This window comes from Girardinichthys multiradiatus, chromosome 9, assembly GCF_021462225.1.
Source record: "Girardinichthys multiradiatus isolate DD_20200921_A chromosome 9, DD_fGirMul_XY1, whole genome shotgun sequence".
NCBI lineage: Eukaryota > Metazoa > Chordata > Actinopteri > Cyprinodontiformes > Goodeidae > Girardinichthys > Girardinichthys multiradiatus.
The window spans coordinates 27,621,028-27,639,475 of NC_061802.1; the positions used below are offsets into that span (position 1 = coordinate 27,621,028).

General features: G+C 40.9%; 1 protein-coding gene across 1 annotated transcript; it reads right to left on the bottom strand.

Moving 5' to 3' along the window:
- Positions 1-241: 241 nt before the first annotated feature.
- Positions 242-15,745, bottom strand: LOC124873508 (serine/threonine-protein kinase NIM1). Its single transcript, XM_047374202.1, has 4 exons — positions 15,709-15,745; positions 11,312-11,614; positions 10,623-10,891; positions 242-2,676 (listed from the first exon to the last, which is right to left on the bottom strand). Exons 1-4 carry the CDS (start codon positions 15,728-15,730, stop codon positions 1,924-1,926), a joined length of 1,347 nt encoding a protein of 448 aa, XP_047230158.1. The 5' UTR covers positions 15,731-15,745; the 3' UTR covers positions 242-1,923.
- Positions 15,746-18,448: the final 2,703 nt, after the last annotated feature.

Genomic DNA, 18,448 nt, shown 5'->3' on the forward strand with positions numbered 1-18,448 from the left:
ACAGCGGCCTTGTTTTCATGATCCAGGCACATTAATCAGTCATCAAAAACTCAAACCTGGTCTTTTACTGCCAAATGCAATTACAGCCAAAACAAGCTTTCGTATTCAGTTTACTTTCTGACTAGACTTCATACTCCAAAAAGTGAAAGGACGAGTAGGGCAAAGAGTTTTGTATGCATGTATGTATGTATGAAAGAAAAGCAGCAGAGTACATATTAGTTTTAGGTTTCAACATCCCATTTAATTTTCATGCATGAGTTGACAGGATCAAAAATGTTTATATTCTCATGTATGTCTATATGCAGTAAAGCTTACTGCTTTCATCATCTTACCAGTTTAATTATCTAGATGTAACTGGTCTGAAATTATTACTTTCTTTGTCTCAAATACATGTGTCCATTATTTTTTTCTTGCATAAAACGGCTTTAGATGGATGATCTTTAAATTTTCTTTTCAGTAATACCACATGAAATGATAACATCCTGACTAAGAATGACTGTGTACACAATACTGCAGATATTTTTTTTTCTGAAGTGGAAACAATATTGAGCAAGAACAGGTTTACCTAAATAAACAACTATTCAAAAATGTCTTGGCACTTAAACAGAGTTTGATAATATCTCAGAATTGGATCCTACTATTGAGATGTTTACACATACATGTGTGAACAGCTAGCAGGCTGAAGGTGAATCACTGCATTGCGAAACCCTAAGTCACTAAAACTGGCGCTTTGACAGAACAGGTGCCTGCAGACTCTGTCAGAACTGGCAGTAAACTGGGAGCTGAAGATTATGGGAGAAAGACACGTTTGGGTTAGAACCCTGAAGGCAAAACCCAAACGTGAGGTACAAGTAAGGTGAAGGAACATTATTGAATAACGTCATTTTTGAAAGTTTGCGATTAAATGTGGAAGAAAATAGGATGAAGACTTCATAAATGTTTCGTAATTCAACATTAGCGATTTCACTGTAAGTACATGAAATGAGTCCAAGATCTGTTTCTGAGAACTCCCTTGCAAGTTTCAGGTTTTATTGATCCTTCGGGCTTATAAACAAAAAGGGAATTATTCTACATCCTAGAGCAAACCTCTTTGTAATAACCGTTTTGATGAATGGACCTCACTTTTGTCATTATTATAATCATGTGAAGACAACTGGCATTAAGTTCAATTCAGTTTTTGAAAAGCATTTATAAAAATGTTGACGTAAAACAAAATGTCAACAGCAGGAAATGTATCAGACAGTCACAGAGCAACGTTTGGGTCCCAGATGTGTCTGTAACTGTGAGAAAGGTTCTGCCTTTACAGCCATTTAGATGAAACATGCAAATTTTCTGAGTCAATTCAGGAAACAATTGTAAAGAAAAAAAACTTTTGAAATGGCACCAAACTGGATTCACAAACTATTAACTTATGAAATCTGCCTTTTCCTCTGGAGTTGTTTTCAGCCCCCTGCTTTGTTTCAATTGAAAAAACAAAGTGTTTTCTCTTCGTCTCACTTGTTTGGATTACCTGTGGCCTTGTCTTACTTCGAGGGTTTATGTTCTGACTAAGAGGAATTTGAAGATGCTGATAGCCATTCAGAGACAATGTTCTGCGTCAGTAAGCTTGCTGTAATCAGAACAGAAAGCTACAGCTTATGGCTTAGCAGATCTCATCCTCCATGGAAGGGCCATTTTGATCCACATGTGACATAGCAGAAATCCTGCTCTAGGCTACCAATTCTTCTAAAACAACTGTAGCTCATGTTTTTGCAAAGCAGGCTTCTATTACATTGTTGAACTGAGTTATTAAAAATCTCCATCTTTCAAACCATTTGTAAAAATCTTAGAGGGAAAAACATCTCTGGATTGCAAATTATCCAAGTTATTATGGACAAAGTCTGAATCTGCGTCAATTAGCAGGTCTGCCACTGTTAATTTTTATTATAGTATTACACAGACAGCAGAGGGAACGTGTTTGCCTACAGATGCTTCCGACCACTTGTTAGGACTCCCGTACTCATCAGGGTGATGCGTTGAATATCCTACGGTCTCCACTAGCCTCCTCTTCTGAGCCCGATGGAGGAGGATTCTGTAGGCCCCTGTCAGCGGGCTTCTGCAGTCTAAACATGGGTTGTTTTCCAGATGAACCTTTGAAACACCTAAAGCTGACAGGAAATTCTTCACCTCTTGCTCCTCCATACTCAAAGTCTGATTGGCCTGGGTAAAGTAGGCTGGAGATGTGGGCAAAGAGACATATGGGCGAGGATACTCTATCCCCTTGAGCCAAGTGCTGTTTGTAATCTGCCTGATGGAGGAGCGGTCAACAGGCACATTTCGTAGCATTCCCTTAATGACAAGCTGACAGGGATCAGGCACAAACGAAGGGATGCTGTAAGACCCCTGCAGGATGTGGCGCCTCAGCCTCGCAAGGTTTTCTCCGTAGAAGGGTAAAGTTGCTGTCACCATGAAGTACAAGAGAATACCTAAAGCCCAGATGTCCGAATGGCGTCCGATGTAGCTTTTTTGCCTGAAAAGTTCGGGTGCAGCGTATGGTGGGGAGCCACAGAAACTGGTGAGAAGCTCATTAGGGCCACATGTTGTGCTGAAACCAAAGTCCCCAACCTTTATGCAATAACTGGTGGTGTAGAAGATGTTCTCGGCTTTAAGGTCTCTGTGCACAATGTTGTTGTCATGCTGAAAAATTACAAAGAAAAAATATTTTAAGTACAAATAAATAAATCTCACTAGACTCACCTAATAAAAGACAGAATGCAGCAAACCTAATAGGTATCTGAGCCTAGAAAGCCTAAAGCAGAGGCAGTAAAACCTTATACAACACCATATCTTCAAATACTAGTGCAACAGTGCTTGAACTTTTTCACTTTTCTGTATGACATTGCAAAAACAAAACAAAATTAAAGCTGCAAGCAGCATTGTAGGCCCTCGGAGCTCAGCGCCGCTGGGCCTCTGCAGCGACCATGGAAGCCTGCCATCGCCACCTGCACGCCACTGACAAGGCTGCTGCTCAATTCCACGTGTCGCCACTAAATGGCACTGTGAGCAACATGTCACATGATGTTCGGTCATGCAGAGTTGTGGTCTGGCGAGAATCATTCAAATTGTGGGGGAAATTGGACCTTCCAGATGGAAGCTGCACTAACTTGTTGATTTGTGGGCGGGGCTAAAATTATGTAATGAATTGACTGTGCCAACATGTTCAGCATTGATCCATGATGATGTATACCACATTTGAAGTGGATCCGATGATGTATGAGAGAGATACAGCACTTGAAATGTCCTAGGGGGCGCTGTTTATCCAAATTCCAATATAATCCAATAGAGCTGTTCTCTAATTTTCATCAGCTACACAGCAAGATAACGATGCTCCAATAAACAGACTTCTCTTTCTTTTTGCTGATTTATTGAAGAATGGCCTCTGACCATCGCCTTCTCTTTTACCATCGTAATACTGAAATATACAAAACATGGCATTAGCTAACTAACATTGCGAATCAGCCGGTTACATGTTTACTGCAAGCTAAAATAAAAGTTTTCACAAATAAATGTACAAATTATCACACCACTGTTACACAAACAATGACAATTACTATGTTCGACATTAACCAATACTTACGGACAAATCTCGTCCAAAACAACAACGTATTAAGGTTGATATTAGCTTTCTTTATCGACTCTCCGACATTACGTTCCGCCATCTTGGCTCTGTCTGCTACCTTATTTTCTTTTTCCCAGAATAACCAAAATAATATCATAAACAACCACCACAGGAAGTTCTAGGGTGATTTACAAAACCTTCTTATATAGTGTAACTTAGAAATGGCAAAACAATGTGCAATTTAGAAGCCGTGGCATGACATCAGAATTCGCCACGCCGCCTCAGTCACACCCTGCAGCCAAACCAGTCAGTACTGTAGACTATCTTAGACCATCATGTTATCTGTCACTTGGCACAGTTTCACATTGATTAGGTGAAGGACACCAAATATGGACCATCAAAAGGAAAACATGACATTTCCTGTTCTCAGGGGGCGGGGCTTTGATGATGTCAGCATCTGAGCAGTGAATATTGTTCAGGGCCAGAGGCAGATCAATCTCAGAAGGTTTCATATTTCTGTGACTTTCCTTGAAGGAGCTATATCAATTTAGTTTTTTATGGCGAGAAGTCATATTCTGAGGCTTGGGCATGCCCACACGTTTTATGTACTAAAAAGCTTTTGATAACTTTTGATTCCCAGTACCTTAAGAGTATACTGAGTTATTTTCAAGTCTCTAATTCAAAAGCTCTAGGAGGAGTTCGCTCAGATATGCAGGCTAAAAAGGGCAAAACCGGGGTCAAAATGGCAACTTCAATCCAAAATGGGCGACTTCCTGTGTGGTTTGGACCCATGCTCCAAGAGACTTTTTTTGTAGATCCTGGGAAGTTACATATGTGTACCAAATTTCACAATCCTCGGTCAAACCATGGCTTGGGGCTGATTTTTTAAACTTTTCTAGGGGGTGCTGTGGAAGAATTAGGTCACGCCCACCAAATATGTCATCAGATCTCTGTTGGGGACTGGACTAGGATCCATCATATTAAATTTGGTGCAGATCAGATGATCTATGTGAAAATTAGAGCCAAACTTAGGCCATGGTGTGACGTCAAATTTTGCCGCACCACCACGGCCACGCCCTTTTATGAAAAGTCACTGTGCTTCAAACGAAGTTAGACCCACTAGCTATCGGTCACCTGACACAATTTGAAGCGGATTGAGAGTAGACAGCCAGATAGCGACCTTTCCCAGTAAAAAAATTTACTTTCTGGTCTGAGGGGGGAGGGCTTAGATGAAGTCAGCATATGACCCTATACGATCGTCGGGAACCCTAAGTCCTCCTTCATGCCAACTTTGGTGTGATTTGGCATTTCTTTGTGAAAGTTGTTGCATTTTTTCACTTTGGGCGCAAACGCCAAGTTCATGCCCTGGCCGCGCCCCCTAAACATGGGCGAAAACTCACGATTTTGATTACTTTTAATCCCCCATGCCTTAACTGCATATTGACCAAATATGAAGCTGATAGCTCAAAATCCCTAGGAGGAGTAAGACGGAATAAGATAATAATGGAATAAGAAAGAATAAAAAACACTACGATTACAAGCTTTGTACCCAGTGGCACTGTGTTTGGATATACACAGAAAAGTTGTGTGAATTCAAAATATTAGCAGGGAAAGTTGGAGTTTTCTCCCAAATTCATCATCAAAACTTAGGCTCCATTTACACGACAACGTTTTCTGGTGAAAATGGAAAAGTTTGGTTGTGGCTGTTGTGATTATGAATATATTATTTAATATTCATACTTTAATATTTTATTAAATAATATTTCGGTCTGTTAAGGGTTGTCCTGTGAATACCAGCCCAATAAGGTGGTGGTATTAGGACAAAATTGAAAGGGATGAGCCAAGCTCTGACATCATTGAATAGGAAAACTCTGCACACACACAGAATAAATTCACACAATTTCTTAAAATACAAGAATTTATTAACAAAAATAAGTCAACCCAAAGTCAAACATATTTCAATCAACAAACTCTTTACTATGCTAAAACAATCCAACTAAACTACCAAGTAGAATGAAAGAATAGGGAAGACTAATGGACTATGTACAATATAAACAAGTTGATCAAAGATGATTGAAAACCATGACCGAAAGAGTGATGTAACATTACCATGCAATGTTTATGTTTGAGAACCAAGGATTATCTTGAAGAATCTGGAAATGAAGTTAAGTTAGTCTTGGAACTAACTTAAGCAATAATTGGTATACCTTTAAACAACCATTCACAATAGAAGATCAGATAAACCATTATTTTAATAAATTAATATTTTAAAGAATGATTTGCTGAATAAAACCAACCTTCTGGATGACCAATTCTCAACGGTGTTTAATTAGCTGCCATTATTTATTAAAATAATATGTAAAGAAATATTATTACGGAAATAGTGAAATATTTAAGGAAATATTTTAAATAAGAACCAAACCTTTGAGAAATGGAGCTCAATGGTGTTTACTTAGTTATCACGTTTAGTGAAATAATATTTAGGGAAATATTATTTCTTAGCTTGAAAACTAACAACCCTTTTGGGTAAATGATCTTTAGCGGGCAAGCACGTGTTCTTAGCTGCTAGCGGTTGGAGCTAACAAAAGAAGCTTATAGCTCATCATCAGAATCAAACACATACCTTTAAAATACCACAAATAAAAGGGTTGAAATGCATAAGTGTGCACGGCGTGTTATGGCCGATCTTCTGTGTTAAAAATCACCCTTTAAATAAAGTTTGTCTTAACTTAAAAAAAAAAAACCACAAACACAGAGCACATAAACTGAGCACATGTGCTGAACAAATAATCTGCTAGCACTAAGATGACTGAGTTTTTAACACAAACAAAACCAAACATCATAAAACAAAAAATGTTTAGATTATTTCATTCTAAACTACTTCTCTCTGCCCAAAACACAACCTCTTACGTGAACCGTGCTGCGGACAAGTTGTCCGGGGTGACGAAGTTGAGAAAAGCTTCCACAGTGAACAAAGAGTTAACTTGCAGCTAACCTCTGTAGCTGTGGGGTGGGGCGGCTTGCTCTGTCGGCCAGCCAAACTGCACGTTACAGCTGTAGCCACGGTGATGCGGTTCTGTTGTCCTTCCTCTATGCCAAGTGGAGACCCTGTCTCTACGCCAAGTGGAGACAGGGTCTCCACTGGGAACTCTCTGGAACACTGATTGCTTCTGTCGACCTCAGAGAGAAAAGTCAAGCAACGCTTGTACCTCAATTACCCCTGTTCATGAATGTATACCGGATACACAAACAGCAATTCATTCCTACTTAACTTAGTGCATATGATCGCGTGATCGCATGACACTCTTGGATCCAGTTTGAAGAATTATGTCTATTTGCCAGCAAAGAGACATTAGCCCGCTGTGCCCTCCATCCAGTTCCGCTGGGGACCTGCATGGAAGAGGTCAGTTTGTTGCAAAAGCAGGGTTTTTATTTGGACAGTGACGTCACGGGAAGTCCGCTGTTATTCCCTGTTCCTGGCTGTGCAGGGAGTAGGTTAAAGCGATTAATTTTGATAGCTCTAGAAAAGTTCATTTCGGCCATTCATTTTGTACCCATGGCTGTGGTCCCAACACGCTTCTACCATTCATTTACATGACAAAGAAACACGTTTTCTCTGAAAATGGCACAATATGAGAACGGGTTCCAGAGTGCAATCGTTTGAAAACGTCCCGGTTTCCATTGTCATGTAGATGGAAAAAATGTAAAATCTGGAAATGGGGAAGCTCCTGGCTCACGCGCAGTATGACTGAAATTAGTACAAATTAATGTGCACACGCACAACATGACAACTGCCGATTCGTTTAAAACCCACAGAAGATGAAGAAATCAACAATGACAATGATGGGTTGCAAAGTACTTCCTCGTGGTGTTGATTCTTTTAAATCTCTTTTAAATCTGCCCAGTTTTATAAGCAGGAGGTGTTTGCACATTACACCACCATTACACCATTTTCACGTCTCTACCGTTGCCATGTGAACTGAGATTGTAATTAAAACGTTGTCATGTAGATGTGTTAATAGAAATGGAAAGAAATTATGTTTTCAATGCATCGTTGTCGTGTGAACAGGGCCTTAATAACATCCGAGGCGAAAAAATGTTTACCTACACTTCAGACAACTTCTAACCTAAATTTGTTACACACCCAAAAATCTTCCTTGGTGAACTTGTAACTTTAATGTTTGAAATAACATAATTGGGAGAAATACATGCTCATCAGCTTTTACTGTTAATAGTGTTTATAGTGGATCAGTGGGAGGTTTAGTAAATAGCAGGATATGAGTTTGATTCCTGCCTCTCTACTTCATTGTCCTGTGGCAAGGCACTAAGTTGCCTATGAATGTGTAAGTGGTTGTGAGTGCAGTATTGTTGAGGCTTGTATTGATAAAGTGCTTTGGAAAGCACATATACCATTTTACATGTAATTCCACATGGGCTTCACATGTAATCCCAGACATTTTTACATGTGTTTCACACATCACACCATCCAGATGCTGCAAATCAATGTGTGAAAACACGTGACTTACACAGGTTTCAGATATCTGGCTATTTAACGTTAAATTTGGTAAATCACAATCACAGATGATTACATGTTTTAAGATGTGATTTTGCACATATGAAATTCATGTGTTGTTTCCATAAGGGGAAACTGTACAAAATGATAATATTTCATTGTCAAGACATGTCTGAAATGTATTTTGCATCACAGCATGCTATTATAGACAAACATAAACAAATACAGTCTAAAGTACACAGTATAAGATGAGCAGAAAATGACGCTCCAAGCTGGTTAATGTTCCATGATTACTTTTCATAATTGGCTGACGTATAAAGGTGCTTTTCAGTTCATAACCTTATTCAACTAAGGAACCTTGTTTCTTGGACCTGCTGGCAGTGGTATGTATTAATGATTCAGAGCATGATCAGGGTCAGGGGTGATTGTCTTTGCTAATTTTACCATTACACTGTATACAGTTTAGACATCTGTTTAGTGACATCTAGTGGCAAATTTCCAGACTTCAGCTAACTGGACAACCCGACAATTCCCCATTCCAAGGGATTAAAAAAACTATGGGTTACTTATAAATAAATAAATATTTATCTATTAACAAATAAAGAAATTTGTATTCATACAAAGAGAAGAACAGCCAGTGCCTCCTTGGAGGCTGTTTTGTACTGCTCAGCCATCAGTTTGTATCCACCAGGGGAATGTTTTGAGCATGTCTTTATGACGCCAATAAATTATATCTACCAGCTGTAGTTCACTTAGAGTTATTTTGCTTTGATCACAGGTCACACTGACCAATCTGTCATATTTCATCAGAGGTGACTGGTCCAAATGGGGGTCGGAACCAAGCATAGCCCAGGACCCCCGCAGCATGTAGAACATTGTTTTGTCAAATGCACCTTGCAACTGTCTGATAATAAACCTAAATTCATAATGTGGTGTTCTTTTAGCAGCTCTAAAACTGTTAGGGTCTGTTGTTTTAGCAGGAAAAATCTTGGAAATTTTTATATGACGTTAAATTATTTTTATTTAAAATATACTTTATATATTTTTGTTTTGGGTATGAAATCTTTCACAAACTATTTTGAAGGGTAATTAATTTCCTTAATCAAAGAGCATTGATTGCACACATTACAGGAAGTAATGAGATTTATACAACAGAAAAAGATTTTTCACACTATTAATACTTTAACAAAACTTTTATGATTGCATTGAAACTAGTGATCTAAAGAATCAATATTTAACCTACTAATAATCAGACTAATATATTTTAATGATTAATTATGTAAAGAAACAAAACAAAACATAGGCAAACATGAAATCTATTGTTTATCAAAAATATAATCATTATGTCTCTCTAAAATAAAAAGGTTTCCTACATAGTTTGGAGGTCTGAAGGAAATGTTTGGAGAAGAAAAAGGAGAATTTAGAGGGATGAAGGCCGTTGAGGACTGGAATGACTTGCCTTAATCCTGGCGTCACCTCTTAGTTAACCAGACTGTGCCCTGAATGGTTTTGAACACACTGAACATTTCCTGTTTCTCAGCTAAGGTGACAGGGGAGTCTCGGCACAAGCATTCATTTTGAAACCTAACTGAGTTCTAAACTACCAAAACAAATTACTTTAATTACTTTATGATATTGTTTTATATTTATTCATATGTAAATAAACAGTTTAAGATCATAAAAAATGCATGTTCTGAAAGTCTCAGGAAACCAATTTTGAAATAAAGTGTTATTCATGTTTATTCCATTGTCACGGTGAAGACCTTTTGCACAAGCCTTGGTAGCATTAACTGAGCGGTCATGCTATAACATGTACCAACTCTGAGGATCACGTAGAGTCAAAAATAGGTAATAAATCTTTACCATTTCTCCAAACTGTGATACCATTGAATGCTGCGTACTGCTGGTAGAATACCAAGAAATCTTAAGTATGCTAAAAAGTATCCATAAAACAAACCCCTATGCCAAAAGATGTGGTGTTTGTTTCATCTTTTCCTGCAGGCAATCCTGTCACCTCAATTTCAACATAGAGAAGAACTGTGACATTTGAGGCTAAACAAATGAAAATCTCTGGAATTAAATCCAGGTCTCTCAGAACAAGATTAAGTGACTCTTCAGACTTCCTTAATCCTTGTTTTTTGTGGTTGGTTAAGAATGTTTGTGGAGTGTTTAAACAAACCTCTTACATTGGATTATATTTTCCAAAAGTATTAATCTTGGCAAGCTGGTTGTAATAATATTGTTTTGGTTTGGCTGCAGCTTGTAACTTGTTTTGCCTGACATTTTAATCTACCTCTGTCTCCTTTCTTTCTTAAAATTAAAACAATAAAAACCTTCTGCTCTGCAGGTGGAAATATAAAAAACCCAAATCCTACAATGATTAAGTCTTTAAAATAACTAAAATTGTTTTCTCATTACTCAGTTAATGAGTAAAGGGTATCGCAACACTCCATCCCACATGTGGGGCAGAGCTGAAGTAAATGATGATTAATAGTGACACTATGGGCTCACCATGTGTTTCACAGCAGCAATGATCTGTGCAAAGACCACCTTTGTTTCCAGGTCATTCAGCTTCCCCCTGGTGGTGATTCTAGAGAACAGGTCCCCACCGCTGCCATACTCCATCACCAGATACAGCCTTCTGGTGGTCTCGATCACCTCATAAAGGCGCACTATGTTGGGGTGACACAACTTCTCCATGCAGCTGATCTCAGAGGAGGCCAAAGGCTGGCTCTTCTTATCCTGACGAAACTTGTCAACAATTTTAACAGCGACTCTCTCTGCAACAGGAGATGAGACGCAGGACTGTCAGTGATAAATACAGTGAGGACAGAGGGAGTTTATGAGAAATGCAAGTGAACTTCTATTGCATCCGCAAGAGAGCAGAACACTTACTTTTGGCCCCTAATATCACTATAAAGTCTTTTTTTGTTTTTGTAATGTGAAATATGACGAAAATAGGTTTAATTTTAATCCAACATAGTGGGACAATATGAAACATTCATAAAAACAAATTTTAAGTCTTCATATTTACTTGATAGATGCTGAGTTATCAGTTTCCAAATAGAAATCTTAAAAACAGATTGAGTGTGTTCTAGAAAAAGCTCCTGGCATTTTTCAACTAGGGCGACGAGCAATGCTAAGTGAAAAATACCAAGCATTATTGGGATAAAACCACATAAAAAACACAATTTTTAAACCTTTAGTCAAGGCATGGATGCCCAGCTTCACTGTAGAGAAGTTTCCTTGGCCGACCTCTCCACGCAGCTCATAAAACCCAACCCTTCGGCCGAGCATCAGGTCACTGATTATCTTCTCATTGTGAGCCATGTCATAGATGACCCTTTCGATGGGAGTTTGCTTGATTCTTTCTGCCTCAGTGAGCTTTGGGATGGCACTGGTGGCAGCAGAAGTCAGGGGAAATGCTGACCTTTCCACCTTTGTGGACTCATCGTTGACTTTTTTGCTCATTTTTGGCTTTGGCCATAACCGTGTTTTGATGGCTTGAAAAATTAAGAGAAGGGGAAAAAAACACAAGATGATGACAGTACAGAAACATTACAGTGCCTTTGAAAAGTTATCAGACCCCTTGAACCTTAGTAACCAACCAAACGTCAGTGTATTTCATTGAGACTTTATGTCATAGATCAACACAAAGTAGAGCATAACTGTGAAGTGGGGTACTCGTACTCGTCGTCTTCCGCTTTATCCGGGACCGGGTCGCGGGGGCAGCAGACTCAGCAGAGACGCACGCCCAGACGTCCCTCTCCCCAGACACCTCCTCCAGCTCCTCCAGGGGGAGCCCAAGGCGTTCCCAGGCCAGCCGAGAGACATAGTCCCTCCAGCGTGTCCAGGGCCGTACCCTGGGCCTCCTCCTGGTGGGACGTGCCAGGAACACCTCCCGAGGAAGGCGTCCAGGAGGCATCTGGTATAGATGCCCGAGCCACCTCAAGTAGCTCCTCTCGATGTGGAGGAGCAGCGGCTCTACTCCGAGCTCCTCACCCTATCTCTAAGGGAGTGCCCGGCCACCCTACGGAGGAAGCTCATCTCATCCGGGATCTCGTTATTTCGGTCATGACCCAAAGTTCATGGCCATAGGTGAGGGTAGGAACGTAGACCGACCGGTAAATCAAGAGCTTTGCTTTTCGGCTCAGCTCTCTCTTCACCACAACGGACCGGCACAGCGCCCCCATTACTGCGGCAGCCGCACCGATCCGTCTGTCAATCTCCTGCTCCATTCTTCCCTCACTTGTGAACAAGTCCCAGAGATACTTAAACTCCTCCACTTGAGGCAGGAACTCCCCTCCAACCTGAAGAGGAAGAGCCACCCTTTTCCGGTCGAGAACCATGGCCTCGGACTTGGAGGAGCTGATTTTCATCCCTGCCGCTTCACACTTGGCTGCGAACCGCCACAGTGCATGCTGTAGGTCTTGGCTAGAGGGGGCCAGCAGGACCACGTCATCTGCAAAAAGAAGAGACAAAATCCTCTGGTCCCCAAACCAGACCCCCTCCGGCCCTTGGCTGTGTCTAGAAATCCTGCCCATAAAAGCTATGAACAGGACCGGTGACAAAGGGCAGCCCTGCCGGAGTCCAACATGCACCGGGAACAGGTCCGACTTAGTGCCAGCAATGCGAACCAAACTCCTGCTCCGCTTGTACAGAGACCGGATGGCCCCTAATAAAGGGCCCCCGATTCCATACTCCTGGAGCACCCCCCACAGGGCATCACGAGGGACACAGTCAAATGCTTTCTCCAGGTCCACAAAACACATGTGGTCCGGTTGGGCAAACTCCCATGAACCCTTGAGTACCCTGTAGAGGGTATAGAGCTGGTCCAGTGTTCCACGGCTGGGACAAAAACCACACTGCTCCTTCTGAAGCCGGGGTTCGACTATCGGCCGGATTCCCCTCTCCAATACCCTGGCGTGGGCCTTACCAGGGAGGCTGAGGAGTGTGATCCCCCTGTAGTAGAAACACACCCTCCGGTCACCCTTCTTATGTAGGGGGACCACCACCCCAGTCTGCCAGTCCAGAGGCACTGTCCCTGTCTGTCACGCAATGTTGAAGAGGCGTGTCAACCATGACAGCCCCACAACATCCAAAGACTTGAGGTACTCAGGGCGGATCTCATCCAACCCCGAAGCCCTGCCACCGCGGAGCTTTTTAATCACCTCGGTGACTTCAGCCTGGGTGATGAAAGAGTCCAACCCCGAGTCCCCAGCCTCTGTTTCCACCAGGGAATGCATGATGGCAGGATTGAGGAGATCCTCGAAGTACTCCTTCCACCACCCGATAATGTCCCCAGTCGAGGTCAGCAGCTCCCCGCCCCCACTATAAACAGTGTTGGTGATGCACTGCTTCCCCCTCCTGAGGTGCCGGATGGTTTGCCAGAATCGCTTCGGGGACAACCGGTAGTCTTTCTCCATGGCCTCACCGAACTCCTCCCAGGTCTGAGTTTTTGCCTCTGCCACCGCCCGGGCCATGGCACGCTTGGTCCCACGGTACCCTTCAGCCGCCTCAGGAGTCCCACAAGCCAACCACAGCCAACAGGACTCCTTCTTCAGCTTGACAGCGTCCCTTACTGCCGGTGTCCACCACCGGGTTCGGGGATTGCCGCACCGCAGACCTTACGGCCACAAATAGAAATCGGAAAAGTGTGGCGTGCATTTGTATTCCTCGAGTCAACAGTGTAGACAGTACTTTGTAGAACCACCCTTTGGCAAAGCATCCCCACAGCAGGATGTCTCCATCACCATACTTCTCCACCCCATGTAGCAATTCTCAAGTTGGACAAAATGTTTTATTTAGGCCTCATCTAATTGGAGCACTTTCTGGGTGCACTCCATGAGTTGTGGAGTGCGCAACTCATAATTGTCCTTTGAATAGATTCTTCTACCTTGTGGACACCTGCAGCTCCTCCAGAGTTGTCATGGGCCATTTGCTGGTTTTCTGATTCTTGGTGTATTTACCCAGCATGCAAATTTAGGTGGATGACCATCTCTTGGTAGATTTTTAGTTGTGTAATACTCTTTTCTTTTTACAGATGATGATAAAAAGGGGTCAAAACAAAAACACTTCACATTTTTCAGATTTTTAATTTCCAGAAATGTATTTCCTCCTGATCACAATTATGAGCCACTTTGTGTTGGTCTATCACCAAATACAAAACATTGACACATATATATATATATATAATTTGCTGCTCTGCTATCAGAGTGTTTGACTCTGATGGCAAATCCGCGTGTTCATCCGCGGAGACAATCAGTAAAGCTGTTCCACAGCTAGAACATCGGTAATGGGATTAACCTCCATGTCATCTTACTTTGTCCTGTGTGACATAAGACGTCTGCCCTCTTTTGCATCATCTTCAATGGAGAGTTTTCTAGTGTTTAGCTTTTGGATGGAACATCTGCACTAAATGTTCAAGATGGAAGCAATTCAAAATAGATTCAAACTATGTAACTGATCTTTGTTTTACTGCCCAGAGAACTGAATCTTAGTATTTGAACAGTACTTTAAAAAAGCTGATCTTTTAAAACCTTGGCTGAAGCTTTTGTTTTTGTCAAACGGGAAATTATTTCCACTTTCATGCCAAAGTTGCACAATGTTCCTTTTTACAGGAAGCTGGAATCAACAGCTTCAGCGTTTTGTAAGGAGCTGGTAAAATAGGGTCAAGAGTTTTGTTCATTTGTCAGCACAATTGATCTTTGAAAACACTGCACTGCCAAATTAGAGTTGCTGATCCAAAAACAAACTAATTTATTTTATATTTCAGTTTGAGCTCCCAGCTGCTGTGTTGTGATACTGCCGGCTAAATTTAGCTGATGCTTGGCAAACATCCCGAGATAATGAGGATTACTAGCCTCTCTTAGACGGTATTTGAGGTACAAAGTTATTTTTAGGAAACCTTACTGGCACTAAGACATTTTAAAGTGCTTCCAATTATGGTCAATGTTAACCGCTGGGATTTCTCTGAAAAAAAGTCAACCCCCTGTCTGGAGTGATATTAATGAAACAACAAAAAATTATTTGTTTTTTCTCATTTTAGATGTATTATTTCACCATATGTTACCTGTCATCTAGGCTAATTTGAGAGACAATTAAATGAGCATGCTTACCTAATCTAAATAATAAGTATAAAACTTGAATTTATATGAAATTGTTTTTCTCTGTATAAAATAGTACAGAGCATCTCTGAATAACAAGATGTAAGCAGTTATACAAGGTAAAAATTATTAACAAAATCACCTTAAAATAAATTTAAAGTCCAATAAGCATAAGGTCTGTTCTTCGATGAAATACAACATACTGTAATGGGATAATTTAAGCGTCATAGTTCATGATCTTTAACCTACTAGTTAATTTAGTCCTATTAAATACAGGGAAAACACTCATGAAGTTGCATGGTTGTTTGTGTGTTGCCCTGTGATGGACTGGCGACCTGTCCAGTGTGTACCCTGCCTCTCGCCCATAGACTGCTGGAGATAGGCACCAGCTCCCCCATGACCCACTATGGAATAAGCGGTAGAAAATGACTGACTGACTGAGACACTCATGAAGTGAATTTTAGATAAATAAATAAAGCAGAAATTCTTACCTGGGAGTTGTGGGTCCTTCATGTCTGTCCCTGAGGCTTTACCACCTGACTGTGACCAAACATGTGAATAGAGCTTCAGAGGACTAATTCACTCACAATCCTATTAAAACGATGTACTAGTGGACGGCTCATTATCTCCTCTGGCACAAACTGACCCCACAAAAGTGTTGAAAACATACTTCCAGAGTTTAGAGCAACCATTTGCCCATGTGCATGCAGATTACAGTGTGTTTATTGCAGATGTGATGTTAAAATTAGAATGTAAGTTAACCTGTATGCAATTTAGACCACTGGACCAAATTTTATTCAGAGTTTAAAAAAATTATTAAAGCCTCGGCTCACTAGAGCATGGATACACTCAAAACATGACAGATTAATGTGTACATTTGTTTCCTCTACATTAAAATATTAAATATTATACATTTAAAAATTTAAATTAGTAAGATCTTCAACAGTGGTGCTATAGAACAAATCACTTGCATAATCCAAAGGAGCACTAAGGTGAACATGATGAATTCCAACACATGGTGAGTCTGTTCAGTGCAGAAGGAAGGCAAAGTGGGACAGGAAAATATAAGGGTGTGTTCCATTTGTACCAGGAAGTTGTAATGTTTAAGCAAGTCAGAAAAATAACATGTAATTCCACCTGATCTTTAAAATACAGCTTGGAAAGTTGGAAGTTTCTTGCAACACTTGATCTCAAAATCCAATATGGCTACCACACATATAAGAAGTAGTAAAAGTTGCCAAAATAACTGTTTGTGTTTGTATCACTTTGAAACAGTTGCCAGTAGCAATGAACAATCTCTGGTAGTAAGTATGTTACACTGTTTGTTAAAAAGAGATCTAAAATATACTGTTATTGTATGTTTTGTCTTGCTCATTGTAGCTAGCTGGGTCACTGCGCACAACATTTAGCAAATTCAACTGGTGTTCCAGCTAGCAACAGGAACACTTACCCACCATTCAATGATCTGACTTCTGAAGTAAAAGCAACACACCAAATATATACTGCTGAAGTGAATGGGTTTTTTATTAATAATTTCCACCTTACTCTTTAGCTGTTTTTTCCAACAACAAACTTACTTGTTTAAATCAAAATTAAAACCAAAACTTGTTACAACTGTACAAAAGGCAGACAACACAATGATACTCACCTATACCTTCTGATGTTTTAACCACAAGAACATAGTAAATAGATTCCACTCAGGCGTAATTTAATCTGAGTATTAATCCAGCTCTGTGGTTTACATGCAAAACACAAGCTGTAGAGAACAACCAACATTACACAACTCCCTGAAGACACCATGGTGAAACATGTTGGTGGCAGCATAATGCTGTGTGAATGGTTTTCTCCAGCAAAAAGATAGGAAAGCTGATCAGAGATGATGGGAAAATGGAAGGAGCTAAATAAAGGACAATAATAAAATGAAACTGTTAAAAGACCTCCAAAAGATGAGGCTTCTAGCAGGTCCATCTTCTAGCAGGACAACAACCCTAAACATACAGCCAGAGGTAAAATGGAATGGTTTGGATGCAAGCAAATGCCCAGGGCCCATTCAAAGACAAACTGAGAATTAGTGGTAAAATGTAAGCAAAACAGTGCTCACAGGGAATTATGGAAAAGGTGTGCAGGTCCTTCTCAAAATATTAGCATATTGTGATAAAGTTCATTATTTTCCATAATGTAATGATGAAAATTTAACATTCATATATTTTAGATTCATTGCACACTAACTGAAATATTTCAGGTCTATTATTGTCTTAATACGGATGATTTTGGCATACAGCTCATGAAAACCCAAAATTCCTATCTCACAAAATTAGCATATCATTAAAAGGGTCTCTAAACGAGCTATGAACCTAATCATCTGAATCAACGAGTTAACTCTAAACACCTGCAAAAGATTCCTGAGGCCTTTAAAACTCCCAGCCTGGTTCATCACTCAAAACCCCAATCATGGGTAAGACTGCCGACCTGACTGCTGTCCAGAAGGCCACTATTGACACCCTCAAGCAAGAGGGTAAGACACAGAAAGAAATTTCTGAACGAATAGGCTGTTCCCAGAGTGCTGTATCAAGGCACCTCAGTGGGAAGTCTGTGGGAAGGAAAAAGTGTGGCAGAAAACGCCGCACAACGAGAAGAGGTGACCGGACCCTGAGGAAGATTGTGGAGAAGGGCCAATTCCAGACCTTGGGGGACCTGCGGAAGCAGTGGACTGAGTCTGGAGTAGAAACATCCAGAGCCACCGTGCACAGACGTGTGCAGGAAATGGGCTACAGGTGCCGCATTCCCCAGGTCAAGCCACTTTTGAACCAGAAACAGCGGCAGAAGCGCCTGACCTGGGCTATAGAGAAGCAGCACTGGACTGTTGCTCAGTGGTCCAAAGTACTTTTTTCGGATGAAAGCAAATTCTGCATGTCATTCGGAAATCAAGGTGCCAGAGTCTGGAGGAAGACTGGGGAGAAGGAAATGCCAAAATGCCAGAAGTCCAGTGTCAAGTACCCACAGTCAGTGATGGTCTGGGGTGCTGTGTCAGCTGCTGGTGTTGGTCCACTGTGTTTTATCAAGGGCAGGGTCAATGCAGCTAGCTATCAGGAGATTTCGGAGCACTTCATGCTTCCATCTGCTGAAAAGCTTTATGGAGATGAAGATTTCATTTTTCAGCACGACCTGGCACCTGCTCACAGTGCCAAAACCACTGGTAAATGGTTTACTGACCATGGTATCACTGTGCTC